We start from the raw sequence: 18,168 nt of genomic DNA on the forward strand, positions 1-18,168 counted from the left end.
GCTGACTGGTTTCCAAACTGTTTGTTTGCCTTTTGCAGTTGGACTCCGTGCGCAGGCCTGCCACTGGAGAAATGAACCTTGTTGGCCATCTCACTGGAACCAGCCACCAAGAGACTCCTCACCCTTTTTTAGCTCCAGACCTGCCTGGTTTTCTGTTACAGAAACCTATCCAGCCGTTTTCCTTTGCCGCAGGCTGACCTCCTCCCATGTTAGCATAGCTTCTATCTTTCTACTCCTTCATAACTCTCCTTCCTTCAGCCTTCCAATTCAAAGTTCCCTCTGCCTCTCTGGAATGCCCTTCCCAGTTTCCTCGTCTGCTAGACACCCACCCACTCATTTCCAGCAGACTCCTGTGTCTCCTCTTTGGGCTCCCTTTAACTGCTCCCCACACCTCTTTTCTACTAGGGCCCCTTTCTAACAGCTCCCCATACCTCTTTTAACTTCTGAATCCTTTTTTCAAGCAGTTTTCCTAGGTGCCAGGCTTTCCCATGGTCCCCACCAGACTTTTTAAATGATTACTCAGAGAACTGAAGACAGTTAGCTTTTTTTAAAGATAGCAGTGGGGAAAGGAAGTTTTGGGGCAGAAGCTATATAGTCAAGGCCTGAAAAAGAAGATAGAGGGTGTACCCTACCCCAAGAGACAATGGAGAAGGGGAAACTGGGCCCTGGGCAGCATTAGAATGATGCTACCCGTTCTGTCAACATACATAGGACACACACACTCCTAGGCTAGAACAGGAGATTTTAGTCACTGCCCTTCTAACCCATCCCCCACCATGCTAGGCTGGCATGGCCATGCCCACAGTGCCCCAAACTGTTAACAAAACTGCCTGCTTTACTGTGACCCACTTCCTCTACATGGGCCTCTGAGGTGTCCAGAGGGAGAGGACATCACCAGGCCTGCAGCCTAGCATTTAGGTATCTGGGCAGGCTTCTGGGACAGGCAAAGACATGGACCCCCACTGTGGAAAGTGGTCAGGCTTTCTAGGTCAGGCTGGCTTGTGCAACTCAGAGGCCTGTTTGGGTAAAGGAGTAGAGCCTGGCTAATACATGAACGGACGGATCCAGGTATCAATCAGTTCTGGGGAGAAAAAGTTTCATAACAAGAAAAATAACCAGGAGGAGTTTCTATACATTCTGAAATGATGCAATGTAAAGTCTTCGCAGAAAAGCAATGTGTAATTAGAGCTGAACAAGTATTCATGAGTCAACAGCTGAGGCTCTATATATTACTGCTGGTTCCCCTTTATTCCACGAAGAAGGACTCCAAATCAGCCATGCCTTCATCTGAGTGATGAAGGAAAAAAACACTGGATTCTGATTCCAAAACACAGCTTTGAGATGTCATTCAGTCTCCTTGAGTCAGTAACAAGAGGGGTAGTAGACTGGGTCATCTCTAAGATCTCCAACTCTGAAATTTTAAATTTTAGAGCATGGGGGTGAAGGGTGACTAGTAAAATCTGGAAACAGCCTCAATCTGATTCTGGAGTGGAACAAAACAAAACCCCGGGACAAAAGAGATGAAATTCCACTGAGCTTTAGTGGAGCAATTGTAAATGCATCACAGTCCTCAGGCTCCCAGGCCACAAGGACTACTCTCCTGCTGGGTGCCTGGGATTCTGCTGCCTTCTCCCAATTCAGCCTCACAGATCAGCCATAGTCCCTTGCAGAGACTTGGGCTGGGGAAACCCCCTTCATTTCTTCCTAGGCCTACTTGGAACATGCACCCAAAAGATACTCTGAATTGTACAGAAGGCGAAGGTGTGGGGACCCTGGATGTGGAGCCACTGTATTGCAACAGCCCAGCCTAGGAAGTCTCCTGCAGGTGTCCTGAGGTCTGTCCCAGAGGGGTCCCTTGAATACATGTCTACTTAAGGCTTTTCCCCTGACCCTGCCTGCCCACCAGGTCAACCTAGGAACCTGATGCCCTCAGCAAACTGCATTTTTCAGCAAGTGGACAGCTGTCTCTGGGTGGAACCAGAGCCTGAGAGACCTTAAGTGGGCATGAGGGGGCTCAGAGCTCTCAATGGGTTCTGATGCCCTCTTGTGGCAATATTGGTCATTGGCTAGAAGGAAGTTGCAGAGGAGAGCCAAGATTGGACTGGACTCCTTAGGGGAGACAAGTCACCTGTAATAACAGTTACCATTATAAAATAACATTATAACAATAGTTAACATTTTGACCTGTTCACTTACCACTCTGTATCTAACACTCCTAAAATGGTTTGCATATATTACTTGATTTCTCACAATAGCCTGTAATATAAACACTTGTTATCTCTGCTTTAACCATGAGCACAAAAAGGTTAAGGTAGCTGCCAAGGTCACACAGCAGATCAGAATTCTAAGTTTGAGGAATCTTGCTCCAGGACTTTTGCTTTTAATTACCATGCTGAAACAGTCCCATTTCCATGGTTACTAGGTAAAATATACAATGCTCAGATTACAATTTCAGATAAACAACTAATAATTTGTTAGCCTAAATATATCCCATGAAATATTTGGTTCATACTTAATACCAACAAATTATTTGTTGCTTATCTGAAGTTCTAATTTAACAGGTGTCCAGTATTTTTATTTACTAAATCTGGCAACCCAAATTTACAAGGCACTTTTCTTTGCCAAATGCCATCACATATGTTACCTAATTTGATCTCCCAGGAAGCCTACCCTCAGGTGCTCCAGCGTGGTCCCCACCCCACTTCAGGCTTTCCCAATATTTCACTTTTTTTTTTTTCCAGGTAAAGAAACAGAGACACAGAGACCTGAAATGGCTACCTGAAGTTACAAAACATGACAAGTGGCAGAGCTGGGATTGAGCCCACGTCCTCCAGCAAAGCTGGTGTGTGTTTTGTTCTCCAACAAAAACCAATGCACGGTTTCCATTGTAACAGGAGAGACAAGTGAATAGCAGTGACTGTCACATGGAAATCTCCCTTTGTGACATCTTGGACCTGGTCTGCTATTCAGAAATATATGAAAACCAGTGAGGGTCTTTCCAGTTTGGGAGAGGCAAGGGAGTGGACACAGCTCTCTAAGGTTTATGCTCAGTCCTGCCTGACCTCTCTAGGGAGGCAGGAAGGAGACTGCTATTAGACCCTAGGGAGCAGCTATGAGGCTCCTATAACAGCCTGCTCAGGAGCACCTGAGGCTCCTCAGGACTGTTTACCTGCTGCTCTGCACACCGGTAGCCTCAAGCCCAGCTGCTGAGGTTGCATCACCCACAGCTAAAACAGCCTGGCAGCCAAAAGGCAACAGAAGGAATCTAAAACACCAGGGCCCAGGGAGCCTCCCCCACCTCGCTGTTGCTTTTTGGGAGTGTGGTGCTTCTGTCCACAGAAAACACCCTTTACATTTTTCTCTCTTGACTCCATTGATCTGCTCCCACCCCAAATACCTGTGCTTTTTCTTCCTAACAGATACAAACCGTCCCTTTGCCCTCCGTACCAGGGCTGGCTGGCTCTAATAAGACAGTAGTCAAGGGAATTTCAGCATTGGGGCCTCCATGGGGTGCAGGCTGGGGTGCCCCGCTGGTATGTGCCACACAGGTTTGTCAACCTCAAAATTAGCCTGGAGCCTGTATGACCTGCCACCACCACTACCCCGCACCTCCAGGAAGTTGGAGCCAGAGGCAGAGCCTGGCCAGAAGCTGGACTTAGAGACTGGGCTTCTCTGATCCCACCTGGCCCCACAGGGAAAGCAGTGCACAAGGCCTCCAGGGGTCCAGGGCCAGGCTGCTGAGAAGGCGAGTGCAGTTCTCTTGCACGGGTTGAGGCCCAGCTCCTGGGAAGAGAAATGCTTGGTAGGGAGGTGTTTGCATGTGCAACCAGGTACAGCCTGGTCCTCTCCCACATCTGGGAGGGGCCAGAGCCCAGACAGGTCTACCAGCAAAATCATCTGACTGGGTGTTCAGCCCAGGCTGCACACGGGTCCCCCTCTCCTCTCAGGGCTATAGAGGAGCTGGCGCCCACACAGGCACACCTCTAGGCTGGACAACACCCACCTCACCTCTAGATAAGCACTGGATCTGGGCCCTCATGCTGGAGCTTGAGAGATCTTGTCAATCCATTGGGGGAAGCAAGAAAGGAGTTTTCCTGTTCTAACATGGGTGCCTGCTCCCTTGTCTAGACATCCATGTCCCCGCAAGAACACATACATCAACTGAGTGTACCTGCTGACTTAAAGATCCCAGGGGAGACTCTGAGGGTAAAAGGCAGACAGCAGGTAGGCATCTTCGTGGGCAGGGGGCAAGGGCTTGTGTGGAGGCTGGGGCTGAAGGTAGGGAAAGGTGTCAGTAGGAGTTATCTCCCAGCACACATACTGAATTACTGAATCCTGCCACCTAGCCTCACTTCCCCTACACTGGCCCAGGGACACCCAGCCAGGCCATGAAAGGAAGGAATTTTGAGCTCAGAAGGGGCCCATCCACCTTAAACCAAGAGTTGGGGAGCCTTGAGACCAACCCTGGTGTCAGGGAGAGCGCGTTTGGTGCTAGTTCCAGCAGCAGTCCTGATCAATCCTTGTTTCCTGAAGAAGGGGTGAGAGGGAGGGAAGGTGGGGACTCCCAAGCAGGTTGATGTTCTATTTCTGCAACAAAGAAGTGAACTGGCAATAGGAGCCTAGGCTCCAGGGTCTTGGGGTCATAAAGAGGCCCAGGAGGGCCAGGAAGTTCTCCTCAGTTGACTCCTGTCTCCCTTCCCAGGGCAGCCATGTCTGTGACCAGCAGGAAGATGAGACCATCCAGAACCCAGGAGACCCCCAGCCACCTGGGCATTGCCGACAAGGTAGGAGCTGCTGGGCTGTAGAAATCATTTTTACTCCATCAACCCAGGGGCTGTGAGAGCAGGCCCTGAAGTCATGCCAAGCGCCAGGCTTGAACATTGGGGAAAACCATGGGCAGACCTGCAAAGTACCCCCTACCCCTGTGCTCTCTAGACTGCAGCTTGAGGGATGCTGGGCACCCGCCAGACCTTCTTGAGCTTCAGTGTGGACAAGAACATGCAGAGGCTGCTGAAGGCCATTGCAGGCCAAGGTGAGCCCCTTTCCCTCTGCACTTGGGGACCTTTTAGAAATCTTTTAGAAACCAGTCTGTAGACCAAGAAGGAGCCAGGAAGGAGGAGCTGATGACACTTAATAAATGTTTGTGGAATGACTTAATTCCTGAGTGTCAAGTGCAAGGGCAGGTGTGTCACAGCCATTCCCATAACACCCCTGTAAGGTAGGTCCTAGTATTTCCACTTTACAGACGAGAAAACTAGGGCTCAGGGAGATCAAGAGACTTGCCTGAAGTCACATAGCTCATAATGACAAAGCTGGGATTCTAGTCCATGTCTGTGATCCCAAAAAGGCCATTTCTCCCCCACAACACCTTTACCTAAATTTAGGTCAGATTTGCACACCATTTGGCATCTAATTTGCATCTTCTCCTGAGACCAAATGCAAGTGGAATTGATGTGGCACTTGTTCCTGTCCTTCCCAGTTCTTTCTTAGATCTTGTTCTGTCCTCCTCTGGAGGCTCTAAGTCCAACGCGTAAGGGGACCCCAACTCCGTGAAGACCCTGCTTAGGCTCTGCTCAGCTGAAAGCCCAGAATGTCTTGGTTCAGGGGAACCACAAAGCCATTGTGGGTGTGCTGAGCAGTCGGAGCAGAGAGCAAAGGCAGCTTCTCTCTCAAGCCTTCCAGGGGTGCACCCAAGAGGTGAGACTGTTCTGACTTCCTAGAAGTGACAGACTTGAGTAAGAAGCTCCCTGGAAAATTCAGGGCACGGCAGCAGCAGATGAGACCAGCCCCTGGCTAAACAGATGCTTCAAGCCTGAGATGAAACCCAACCAAGTACCCCAACCTCTCCACATGTGTGAGACCTTCATGCCTCTGCACTAAGGACCATTTATTGTAGGACCTGCTGAAGTCCCTGCAGGCAGCACTCTCTGGCAACCTTGAGAAGATCATGGTGGCTCTTCTGCAGCCTGCAGCCCATTTTGATGCCGAGTATTTGAGAACACCTTTGAAATTACCAGGTGAGGTGGCTTGCTGGAGTATCTGGAATTAAGGGCACCATTGAGGGAAGGAGAGGGTTGCCTGCCCTGCCTTTGCCAATAACAGAGGAGTTGACTTGGCAGAGGCCCGCTTTATACATCCCATATTGACCCTTAGAAGGACAAGCAGTCAGCATCTGCTCTCTGCCATCCTATTTCCCAATGTCCTGTAGAACTCAGGTTCTGCTGAGGATGTTGCCATGGAGATTCTTGCCATCCGAATGCCACCATATCCGCAGGAGTGCCTGGCAGTCCACAAACACAGTGAGACCATGGAGGGAGGGGACTCCAAGAGCTGGGAAAGGATCACCAGAAAGTCCTCTCCTCTCCTGCACTCCCTACAGGTGAGCCTCTTGGAGTATTTCTGCCCAGGTTCTATTCCCCTGGGGTCCCTACCACACCCCCCACCCACCAGTGCTCAGACTCCTCAGGGGAGAGAGACAGATGTTACCACCAGAGAAACAGAAGCCAGGATTAGCCACGTCAGTCCAGGACTCCAGGGCAGAGTGTAAGGGGATGACAGTGCTGAGCACTGTGACAGCCCCAGGACTCCCTGTCACCCTCCCCTACTGATCCCACCTCCACACCACACCCCAAGCTGCATGGAACCTTGCTCTGGATTGGTGGGGACCCGCTTTCAAAGTCACAGTGTCACCTCCCAGGCCCTGGCTCCTGGCCCTGCTTGGCTGCCACATTCCTCACCCACTAATGGGGGATCAGTTGTTTCTCATACTCATCTTAATGCTTTCCTCTTTTTGTTGCTTTCCCCAATTTTCCTTTAATGTCCAATCTTATTTTTTATTTTTATTTTTGGTATCATTAATCTACAATTACATGAGCAACATTGTGGTTACTAGATTCCCCCCATCACCAAGTCCCCCCAACATACTCCATTACAGTCACTGTCCATCAGTGTAATAAGATGCTATAGAATCATTACTTGTCTTCTCTGTGTTGTACAGAGCTCCCCATGCCCCACACCTACATTATGTCTGCTAAGCATAATACCCTTTTTTCCCCCTTGTCTCTCCCTTCCCACCCAACCTCCCCAGTCCCTTTCCCTTTGGTAACTGTTAGTCCATTCTTGGGTTCTGTGAGTCTGCTGATGTTTTGTTCCTTCAGTTTTTTTCTTTGTTCTTATACTCCACAGATGAGTGAAATCATTTGAAACTTGTCTTTTTCCACCTGGCTTATTTCACTGAGCATAATACCTTCTAGATCCATCCATGTTCTTGCAAATGGTAGGATTTGTTTTCTTCTTATGGCTGAATAATATTCCATTGTGTATATGTATCACATCTTCTTTATCCATTCATCTATTGATGGACACTTAGGCTACTTCCATTTCTTGGCTATTGTAAATAGTGCTGCGATAAACATAGGGGTGCATATGTCTTTTTCAAACTGGAATGTTGTATTCTTAGGGTAAATTCATAGGAGTGGAATTCCTGGGTCAAGTGGTATTTCTATTTTTAGTTTTTTGAGGAACCTCCATACTGCTTTCCACAATGGTTGAGCTAATTTACATTCTCACCAGCAGTGTAGGAGGGTTCTGTTTTCTTCACAATCTCGCCAACATTTGTTGTTGTTTGTCTTTTGGATGGTGGTGATCCTTACTGCTGTGAGGTGATATTTCATTGTGGTTTTAATTTGCATTTCTCTGATGATTAGCGATGTGGAGCATCTTTTCATGTGCCTGTTGGCCATTAAAATTTCTGCTTTGTGGAAATGTCTGTTCAGATCCTCTGCCCATTTGTTAATTTGATTATTTGCCTTTTGTTTGTTGAGGTGTGTGAACTCTTTATGTATTTTGGATGTCAATCCTTTATCGGATCTGTCATTTATGAATATATTCTCCCATACTGTAGGATACCTTTTTGTTCTGTTGATGGTGTCCTTTGCTGTACAGAAGCTTTCCAGCTTGATACAGTCCCACTTGTTCATTTTTGCTTTTGTTTCCCTTACCCAGGGATATATGTTCATGAAGAAGTTGTTCATGTTCATGTCCAAGAGATTTTTGCCTATGCTTTTTTCTAAGAGTTTTATGGTTTCATGACTTACATTCAGGTCTTTGATCCATTTTGAGTTTACTTTTGAGTATGGGGTTGGACAATGATCCAGTTTCATTCTCTTACATGTAGCTGTCCAGTTTTGCCAGCAATAACTATTGAAGAGGCTGTCATTTCCCCTTTGTATATCCATGGCTCCTTTATCATATACTAATTGACTTTATATGTTTGGGTTAATATCTGGACTCTCTATTCTGTTCCACTGGTCTGTGGCTCTGTTCTTGTGCCAGTACCAAATTGTCTTGATTACTGTGGCTTTGTAGTAGAGCTTGAAATTGGGGAGCGAGATCCCCCCACTTTATTCTTCCTTCTCAGGATTGCTTCGGCTACTCGGGGTCTTTTGTGGTTCCATATAAATTTTAGAACTATTTGTTCCAGGTCATTGAAGAATGTTGTTGGTATTTTGATAGGGATTGCATTGAATCTGTAGATTGCTTTAGGCAGGATGGCCATTTTGACAATATTAATTCTTCCTACCCAAGAGCATGGGATGAGTTTCCATTTGTTAGTGTCCTCTTTGATTTTCTCTTAGGAGTGTCTTGTAGTTTCCAGGGTATAGGTCTTTCACTTCCTTGGTTAGGTTTATTCCTGAGTATTTTATTCATTTTGATGCAATTGTGAATGGAATTGTTTTCCTGATTCCTCTTTCTGTTAGCTCATCAATAGTGTATCAGAAAGCAACAGATTTCTGTGTATTAATTTTGTGCCCTGCAACTTTGCTGAATTATATTACTTCTAGTAGTTTTGGAGTGGATTCCTTAGGGTTTTTTACATACAATATCATGTCATCTGCAAATAGTGACAGTTTGACTTCTTCTTTACCAATCTGGGTGCCTTGTATTTCTTTATTTTGTCTGATTGCCATGGCTAGGACCTCCAGTACTCTGTTGAATAACAAAGGGGAGAGTGGGCATTCCTGTCTTGTTCCTGATCTTACATGAAAAGCTTTCAGCTTCTCGCTGTTAAGTATGATTTTGGCTGTGGGTTTGTCATATGTGGCCTTTATTATGTTGAAGTACTTGCCCTCTATACACATTTTCTTCAGAGTTTTTATCATGAATGGAGTTGAATTTTGTTGAAAGCTTTTTCAGCATCTGTGGAGATGATCATGTAGTTTTTGTCTCTCTTTTTGTTGATGTGGTGGATGATATTGATGGATTTTCAAATAGTGGACCTACCATCATTGCATCCCTGAGATGAATCCCATTTGATCATGGTGTATGATCCTCTTGATGTATTTTTGAATTCAGTTTGCTAATATTATGTTGAGTATTTTTTCATCTATGTTCATCAAGGATATTGGTCTGTACTTTTCTTTTTTGGTGGGGTCTTTGTTTGGTTTTGGTATTAGAGTGATGCTGGCTTCATAGAATGAGTTTGGAAGTATTCCCTCCTCTTCTATTTCTTGGAAAACATTAAGGAGAATGGGTATTATGTCTTCTATAAATGTCTGATAAAATTCAGCTCTGAATCCATCTGGTATGGGACTTTTGTTCTTGGGTAGTTTTTTGAATATGGACTCAATTTCATTCCTGGTAACTGGTTTCTTTAGATTTTCTGTTTCTTCCTTAGTCAGTCTTTGAAGGTTGTATTTTTCTAGGAAGTTGTCCATTTCTTCTAGGTTTTCCAACTTGTTAGCATATAGATTTTCATAGTATTGTCTAATAATTCTTTGTATTTCTGTGGTGTCCGTTGTGATTTTCCCTTTCTCATTTCTGATTCTGTTTATGTGTGTATATTCTCTTTTTCTCTTAATAAGCCTGGCTACAGGTTTATCTATTTTGTTTATTTTATTAAAGAACCAGTTCTTGGTTTCACTGACTTTTTTCTATTGTTTTATTCTTGTCAATTTTATTTATTTCTTCTCTGATCTTCACTAATTCCCTCCTTCTGCTCACTTTGGGCCTCATTTGTTCTTCTTTTTCCAGTTTCAATAATTGTGACTTTAAACTATTCATTTGGGATTGTTCTTCCTTCTTTAAATAGGCCTGGATTGCAATATACTTTCCTTAGAACTGCCTTCTCTGTGTCCCACAGAAGTTGGGGCTTTGTGCTATTGTTGTCCTTTGTCTCCATATATTTCTTGACCTCTGTTTTAATTTGGTCATTGATCCATTGATTATTTAGGAGCATGTTGTTAAGCCTCCACGTGTTTGTGAGCCTTTTTGTTTTCTTTGTAGAATTAATTTCCAGTTTTATACCTTTGTGATCTGAGAAGCTGGTTGGTGGAATTTCAATCTTTATGAATTTACTGAGACTCTTTTTGTGGCCTAGAATGTGGTCTATTCTGGAGAATGTTCCATGTGCACTTGAGAAGAATGTGTATCCTGCTGCTTCTGGGTGTAGAGTTCTGTAGATGTCTATTAGGTCCATCTGTTCCAGTGTGTTATTCAGTGCCCCTGTGTCCTTACTTATTTTCTGTCTGGTGGATCTGTCCTTTGGAGTGAGTGGTGTGTTGAAGTCTCCTAAAATGAATGCACTGCATTCTATTTCCTCCTTTAATTCTGTTAGGATTTGTTTCACGTATGTCTGTGATCCTGTGTTGGGTGCAAAGACATTTATAATGGTAATATCCTCTTGTTGGACTGACCCCTTTATCATTATGTAATGTCCTTCTTTATCACTTCTTACTTTCTTTGTTTTGAAGTCTATTTTGTCTGACAAGAGTACTGCAACACCTGCTTTTTTCTCCCTATTGTTTGCATGAAATATCTTTTTCCATCTCTTCACTTTTTGTCTGTAATATATTTGGGTTTGAGATGAGTCTCCTGTAAGTAGCATATAGATGGGTCTTGCTTTTTTATCCATTCCATTACTCTGAGTCTTTTGATTGGTACATTTAGTCCATTTACATTTAGGGTGATTATTGAAAGATATGTACTTATTGCCATTGCCGGCTTTAGGTCCGTGGTTACCAAAGGTTCAAGGTTAGCTTCTTTACTATCTTACTGTCTAACTTACCTTGCTTATTGAGCTATTATAAACACAATCTGATGATTCTTTATTTCTCTCCCTTCTTACTCCTCCTCCTCCATTCTTTATATGTTGGCTGTTTTATTCTGTGCTCTTTTGTGTTTCCTTTGCCTGCTTTTGTGGGTAGTTGATTTCATTTTTTGCCTTTAGTTAGTATTTGGTTGGTCTGCTTTCTTTGCTGTAAGTTTATTTTCTCTGGTAATATCTGTTTAGCCTTAGGAGTACTTCCACCTAGAGCAGTCCCTTTAAAATACACTGTAGATAGAGGTGGTTTGCTGGAGGCAAATTCCCTCAACTTTTACTTATCTGGGAATTGTTTAATCCCTCTTTCAAATTTAAATGATAATCTGCTGGATACAGTATTCTTGGTTCAAGGCCCTTTTGTTTCATTGCATTAAATATATGCCATTCTCTTCTGGCCTGTAAGGCTTCTGTTGAGAAGTCTGATGATAGCCTGATGGGTTTTCCTTTGTAGGTGACCTTTTTTCTCTCTCTGGCTGCCTTTAAAACTCTGTCCTTGTCCTTGATCTTTGACATTTTAATTATTATGTGTCTTGGTGTTGTCCTCCTTGGGTCCCTTCTGTTGGGAGTTCTGTGTGCTTCCATGGTCTGAGCGACTGTTTCCTCCACCAATTTGGGGAAGTTTTCAGCAATTATTTCTTCAAATACACTTTCTATCCCTTTTTCTCTCTTCTTCTTCTTCTGGGACCCGTATAATGCAGATATTGTTCCTTTTGGATTGGTCGCACAGTTCTCTTAATATTGGTTCATTTCTGGAGATCCTTTTATCTCTCTCTGCATCAGCTTCTATGCGTTCCTGTGCTCTGGTTTCTATTCCATCAATGGCCTCTTGCACCTCATCCATTCTGCTTTTAAGTCCTCCCAGAGATTGTTTTATTTCTGTGCTCTCCCTCCCTACTTTGTCCATTAGCTCTTGCATTTTTCTCTGCAGCTCCATCAGCATGGTTATGACCTTTATTTTGAATTCTTTTTCAGGAAGATTGATTAGGTCTATCTCCCCAAGCTCCTTCTCAGGGGTTGTCTCTGTTAGGCTGGTCTGGATCAAATTCTTCTGCCTTTTCATAGTGATAGAAGTAGTTTTGTGGGGTTGGCACGTGTTTCAGCTGGGAAAACATCCCTTCTTGCTAGTTTGTGTCCTTCCTCTCCTGTGAGAACAGCAAACCCTAGTGACTTGTGCTGGGAAGCTGCACGGAGACAGGGCCTCTAAGTCTTGCCCGGGCAGCTGCTGTGGGCATGGCCTGCCTCAGGCTGCTGCTCCGTTATGGCCGAACTGCACAGGAGGGGAACCGGCAGGAGGCTGTTTATCACCATGAGGGGCACCAAGCTGCTCTGCCGCCTAGGGGGTTAGGGCGCCCGGAGTTCCTCAGGATTCCCAGCTGCTGGGCTGAGGGCACCAGGATGCTTCTGTCCAACTGTGAGGCCCCTGTCCCTTTAAGACTTTCAAAGAGCACTCACTTTTCTTTTGTCCCAGGGGCACCAGCTGTGGGGACCCACTCACAGATTTTACTGTCCCATTTCCCTAGTATCCAGCACCCCATGCACTGTGTGTCTGAGCTCCCAGTGCAGATGGCTAGGGCTGGGTATTTAGCAGTCCTGTGCTCCCTCTCCCTCCCTGCTCTGACTCCTCTCTTCCCAGAGGGAGCTGTGGTGAGGGTCACTTGGGTCCCGCTGGGCCATGGCTTATATCTTACCCGCTTCGTGAGGCAGGTGTAGATGCAGCCTGGCTGTTGTACTGTATCTTCTGGTCTCTCTTTTACGAATAGTTGTATTTGTTGTATTTTCAAAAATATATATGGTTTTGGGAGGAGATTTACGCTGTTCTACTCACACCGCCATCTTGGATCCCCAGGTCTCGCTTTTTTATCCATTCTATTACTCTGTGTCTTTTGATTGGTGCATTCAGTCCACTTACATTTAGGGTGATTATCGATAGATATGTACTTATTGCCATTGCAGGCTTTGGATTCATGGTTACCAGGTTCAAGGGTAGCGTCTTTACTATCTAACCGTCTAACTTAACTCTCTTATTAAGCTCTTATAAACACAGTCTGATGATTCTTTATTTCTCTCCCTTCATATTCTTTCTCCTCCATTCTTTATATGTTAGGTGTTTAATTCTGTACTCTTTTGTGTTTCCTTTGACTGCTTTTGTGGATAGTTGATTTTATTTTTTGCCTTTAGTTAGTATTTTGTTAGTCTGCTTTCTTTGCTGTATTTTATTTTCTCTGGTGACATCTATTTAGCCTTAGGAGTGCTTCCATCTAGAGCAGTCCCTTTAAAATACGCTGTAGAGGTGGTTTGTGGGAGGCAAATTCCCTCAACTTTTGCTTGTCTGGAAATTGTTTAATCCCTACTTCAAATTTAAATGATAATCACGCTGGATACAGTATTCTTGGTTCAAGGCCCTTCTGTTTCATTGCATTAAATATATCATGCCATCATCTTCTGGCCTGTAAGGTTTCTGTTGAGAAGTCTGATGATAGCCTGATGGGTTTTCATTTGTAGGTAATCTCTTTTCCCTCTCTGGCTGCCTTTAACACTCTGTGCTTGTCTTTGATCTTTGCCATTTTAATTATTATACGTCTTGGTGTTGTGCTCCTCGGGTCCCTTGTGTTGGGAGATCTGTGGGCTTCCATGGTCCAAGAAACTATTTCCTTCCCCAGATTGGGGTAGTTTTCAGCAATTATTTCTTCAAAGACACTTTCTATTCCTTTTTCTCTCTTCTTCTCATACCCCTATAAGGCAAATATTGTTCCATTTAGTTGGTCACACAGTTCTCTTAATATTGTTTCATTTCTGGAGATCCTTTTATCTCTCTCTGTCTCAGCTTCTCTGTATTCCTGTTCTCTGATTTCTATTCCATTAACAGTCTCTTGCACCTCATCCAGTCTGCTCTTAAAACCTTATGTTGATTGTTTCATTTCTGTTATCTCCCTCAGAACTTCTCCACTTAACTCTTGCATATTTCTCTGCAGGTCCATCAGCATGGTTATGACTTTTATTTTGAATTCTTTTTCAGGAAGATTGGTTATATCTGTCTGATCAGGCCCTCTCTCTGGGGTTGTCTCTGTGATTTTTTTTTTTTTTGAGAGGGCATCTCTCATATTTATTGATCAAATGGTTGATAACAACAATAAAATTCAGTATAGGGGGGTCAACGCTCAATGTACAATCATTAATCCATCTCAAGCCTAATTCTCGTCAGTCTCCAATCTTCTGAAGCATAACGAACAAGTTCTTACATGGTGAACGAATTCTTACATAGTGAATAAATTCTTACATGGTGAACAGTACAAGGGCATTCATCACAGAAACTTTCGGTTTTGATCATGCATTATGACCTATAAACAATCAGGTCAAATATGAATATTCGTTTGATTTTTGTACTTGGTTTATATGTTGATCCCACATTTCTCCTATTATTATTATTATTTTTATTTTTAATAAAATGCTGAAGTGGTAGGTAGATGCAAGATAAAGGTAGAAAACATAGTTTAGTGCTGTAAGAGGGCAAATGTAGATGATCAGATGATCAGGTGTGTGCCTATGGACTAAGTATTAATCCAGGCTAGACAAGGGCATCAAGACATCCACGGATGCAGAAGATGTCTCTCAAAGCAGGGGGGGTGAGGTTCTGAGCCTCACCTCTGTTGATCCCCAAATTCTCACCTGATGGCCCCCCTGCGACTGTGCCTGTCTTAGGTTGTTCCTCCCTTGAGGAATCTTACCCGTCTCTGGCTAACCAGTCATCTTCCGGGGCCATACAGGGAAATGTAAAGTTGGTAAGTGAGAGAGAAGCCATATTGTTTGCAAAGGTTAGCTTTTTACTTCTTTGCAGATTTATGCCCTGTGGCTTCTATGCCCAGCACTTGTCTCGAGGTATCTTTACCACCTGGAGGAATTATGATACTCGGTAAATTCGATATGAGGCACGAATTCTATTTAAGGGTTGTAATTAGGAAGGAAGAAGAAAAGCTATAGATGTAGCATATGAAGGAAGCATGGGAGGATTGATTATTTCTTTGACATATCTTCTTGTATAGTACCTTAAGTATGTATAGGTTTTAAACTACTAACTAATTTGCACACACATATTAACATAATAGGAATACGGTGACATAAACAAAGCAAATCTATAATTACCATCCATCTCCAGTGAAGCCAAGAAAACCATTTAGGCACCCTAGGCATTTGTGAAAATTTATCTATGATATGATGGATATTGTCCAACTGCACTTTAACCATCAGACAAATTAAAGCAGCCCATTTCTGGGATCTGTTCACATCCCATATGTTCTTTTAACCATAGATAGTCTATAGTCATGAGATTTTGGAGTGCTACAACTTGCACCCCTCCCAACTCCTGTTTGAGTTCCAACAGTACAGATCCGGTCAAATTCGTTGTCTCACTGTATGCAGATGCCAGCCTAGACATCTCCCTCCTCATTCCTATGGCAAGTCCAGGAGACGGTGGGCTGGATGCAGCCATAACCTCAGCATCATCCGGATACCTGTGGAGGCTTTTTGATGATCATCCCCCAGCACAAGTCCTCCAGAGAGTGCTGATGCCGGAAGCTCCTCCTCATATCGTATCTTAGTTCATTTTCCGGGTATCCAAGCTAGGCCTTGAGCTTCTGCATAGAAACAAACAGACCCTTTGCCCACACTTTGACATGCCCTCTATACCACTGTGCAGAACTCATTGGAGGTCAGCACACAGTAACTGCTTTTTTTTTTTTTTTTTAATTAAGAGAAAAGAATATTATCAGAAAAGAGTACCTCCATAGCTGATCATCTGACACCCTTTAAGTGATCAACATTAAGGATATTTAAAGCACGCGTTGATCTTTGATTTACCAATAGTTTTATCCTGTTAAGGAGTAATCCCCCTTTTCTTTCTTTCTTTCTTTCTTTTTTTTTTTTTAATTTTTAATCTACACTTACATGAAGAACACTATGTTTACTATGATCTCCCCTATATCAGGTCCCCCCTAACAACCACATTACGGTTACTGTCCATCAGCTTAGCAAAATGTTGTAGAGTCACTACTTGTCCTCTCTGTGTTGTGCAGCCCACCCTCCCCTAGCTCCCTCCCCCCGATGCATGCTAATCTTAATACCCCCCTTCTTCTTCCCCCCCCTTATCCCTCCCTGCGCACCCATCCTCCCCAGTTCCTTTCCCTTTGGTACCTGTTAGTCCATTTTTGGGTTCTGTAATTCCACTGCTGTTTTGTTCCTTCAGTTTTTCCTTTGTTCCTGTACTCCTCAGATGAGTGAAATCATTTGGTATTTCTCTTTCTCTGCTTGGCTTATTTCACTGAGCATAATACTCTCCAGCTCCATCCATGTTGCTGCAAATGGTTGGATTTTTCCACTTCTTATGGCTGAGTAGTATTCCATTGTGTATATGTACATCTTCTTTATCCATTCATCTACCGATGGACATTTAGGTTGCTTCCAATTCTTGGCTACTGTAAATAGTGCTGCGATAAACATAGAGGTGCATCTGTGTTTCTCAAATTTGATTGCTACGTTCTTAGGGTAAATTCCTAGGAGTGGAATTCCTGGGTCAAATGGTAGGTCTGTTTTGAGCATTTTGATGCACCTCCATACTGCTTTCCACAATGGTTGAACTAATTTACATTCCCACCAGCAGTGTAGGAGGGTTCCCCTTTCTCCACAGCCTCGCCAACATTTGTTGTTGTTTGTCTTTTGGATGGCAGCTATCCTTACTGGTGTGAGGTGATACCTCATTGTAGTTTTAATTTGCATTTCTCTGATAATTAGCGATGTGGAGCATCTTTTCATGTGTCTGTTGGCCATCTGTGTTTCTTTTTTAGAGAACTGTCTGTTCAGTTCTTCTGCCCATTTTTTAATTGGGTTATTTGTTTTTTGTTTGTTGAGGCGTGTGAGCTCTTTATATATTCTGGACGTCAAGCCTTTATTGAATCTGTCATTTCAAATATATTGCTCATTTTTGCTGTTGTTTTCCTTGCCCGGGGAGATATGTTCAAGAAGAGATCACTCATGTTTATGTCGAAGAGGTTTTTGCCTATGTTTTTTTCCAAGAGTTTAATGGTTTCATGACTTACATTCAGGTCTTTGATCCATTTTGAGTTTACCTTTGTATATGGGGTTAGAGGATGGTCCAGTTTCATTCTCCTACATGTAGCTGTCCAGTTTTGCCAGCACCATCTGTTGAAGAGACTGTCTTTTTGCCATTGTATGTCCATGGCTCCTTTATCAAATATTAATTGACCATATATGTTTGGGTTAATTTCTGGGGTCTCTAATCTGTTCCACTGGTCTGTGGCTCTGTTCTTGTGCCAGTACCAAATTGTCTTGATTACTATGGCTTTGTAGTAGAGCTTGAAGTTGGGGAGTGAGATCCCCCCTACTTTATTCTTCTTTTTCAGGATTGCTTTGGCTATTCGGGGTCTTTGGTGTTTCCATGTGAATTTTTGAATTATTTGTTCCAATTCATTGAAGAATGTTGCTGGTAATTTGAAAGGGATTGCATCAAATCTGTATATTGCTTTGGGCAGGATGGCCATTTTGACGATATTAATTCTTCCTAGCCATGAGCATGGGATGAGTTTCCATTTATTAGTGTCCCCTTTAATTTCTCTTAAGAGTGACTTGTAGTTTTCAGAGTATAAGTCTTTCACTTCTTTCGTTAGGTTTATTCCTAGGTATTTTATTCTTTTTGATGCAATGGTGAATGGAATTGTTTTCCTGATTTCTCTTTCTATTGATTCGTTGTTACTGTATAGGAAAGCTACAGATTTCTGTGTGTTAATTTTGTATCCTGCAACTTTGCTGTATTCCGATATCAGTTCTAGTAGTTTTGGAGTGGAGTCTTTAAGGTTTTTATGTACAGTATCATATCATCTGCAAATAGTGACAGTTTAACTTCTTCTTTACCAATCTGGATTCCTTGTATTTCTTTGTTTTGTCTGATTGCCATGGCTAGGACCTCCAGTACTATGTTAAATAACAGTGGGGAGAGTGGGCATCCCTGTCTGGTTCCCCATCTCAGAGGAAATGCTTTCAGCTCTCGCTGTTCAGTA

The 18,168-nt window shown here is 43.5% G+C and overlaps 1 protein-coding gene across 1 annotated transcript in view; it reads left to right on the plus strand.

Annotated features, from left to right (window-relative positions):
* The first annotated feature begins 33 nt into the window (after positions 1-33).
* The window catches only part of ANXA9 (annexin A9), a 30,792-nt gene continuing 12,657 nt past the window's right edge, over positions 34-18,168 (plus strand). The window contains 6 exon segments of the mRNA XM_073234608.1: positions 34-4,784; positions 4,936-5,032; positions 5,184-5,185; positions 5,605-5,697; positions 5,897-6,017; positions 6,216-6,299. Of these exon segments, the coding sequence (XP_073090709.1) occupies positions 4,710-4,784; positions 4,936-5,032; positions 5,184-5,185; positions 5,605-5,697; positions 5,897-6,017; positions 6,216-6,299 (472 nt within the window). The 5' untranslated portion in view covers positions 34-4,709.

This window comes from Manis javanica, chromosome 4, assembly GCF_040802235.1.
Source record: "Manis javanica isolate MJ-LG chromosome 4, MJ_LKY, whole genome shotgun sequence".
Classification (NCBI taxonomy): domain Eukaryota; kingdom Metazoa; phylum Chordata; class Mammalia; order Pholidota; family Manidae; genus Manis; species Manis javanica.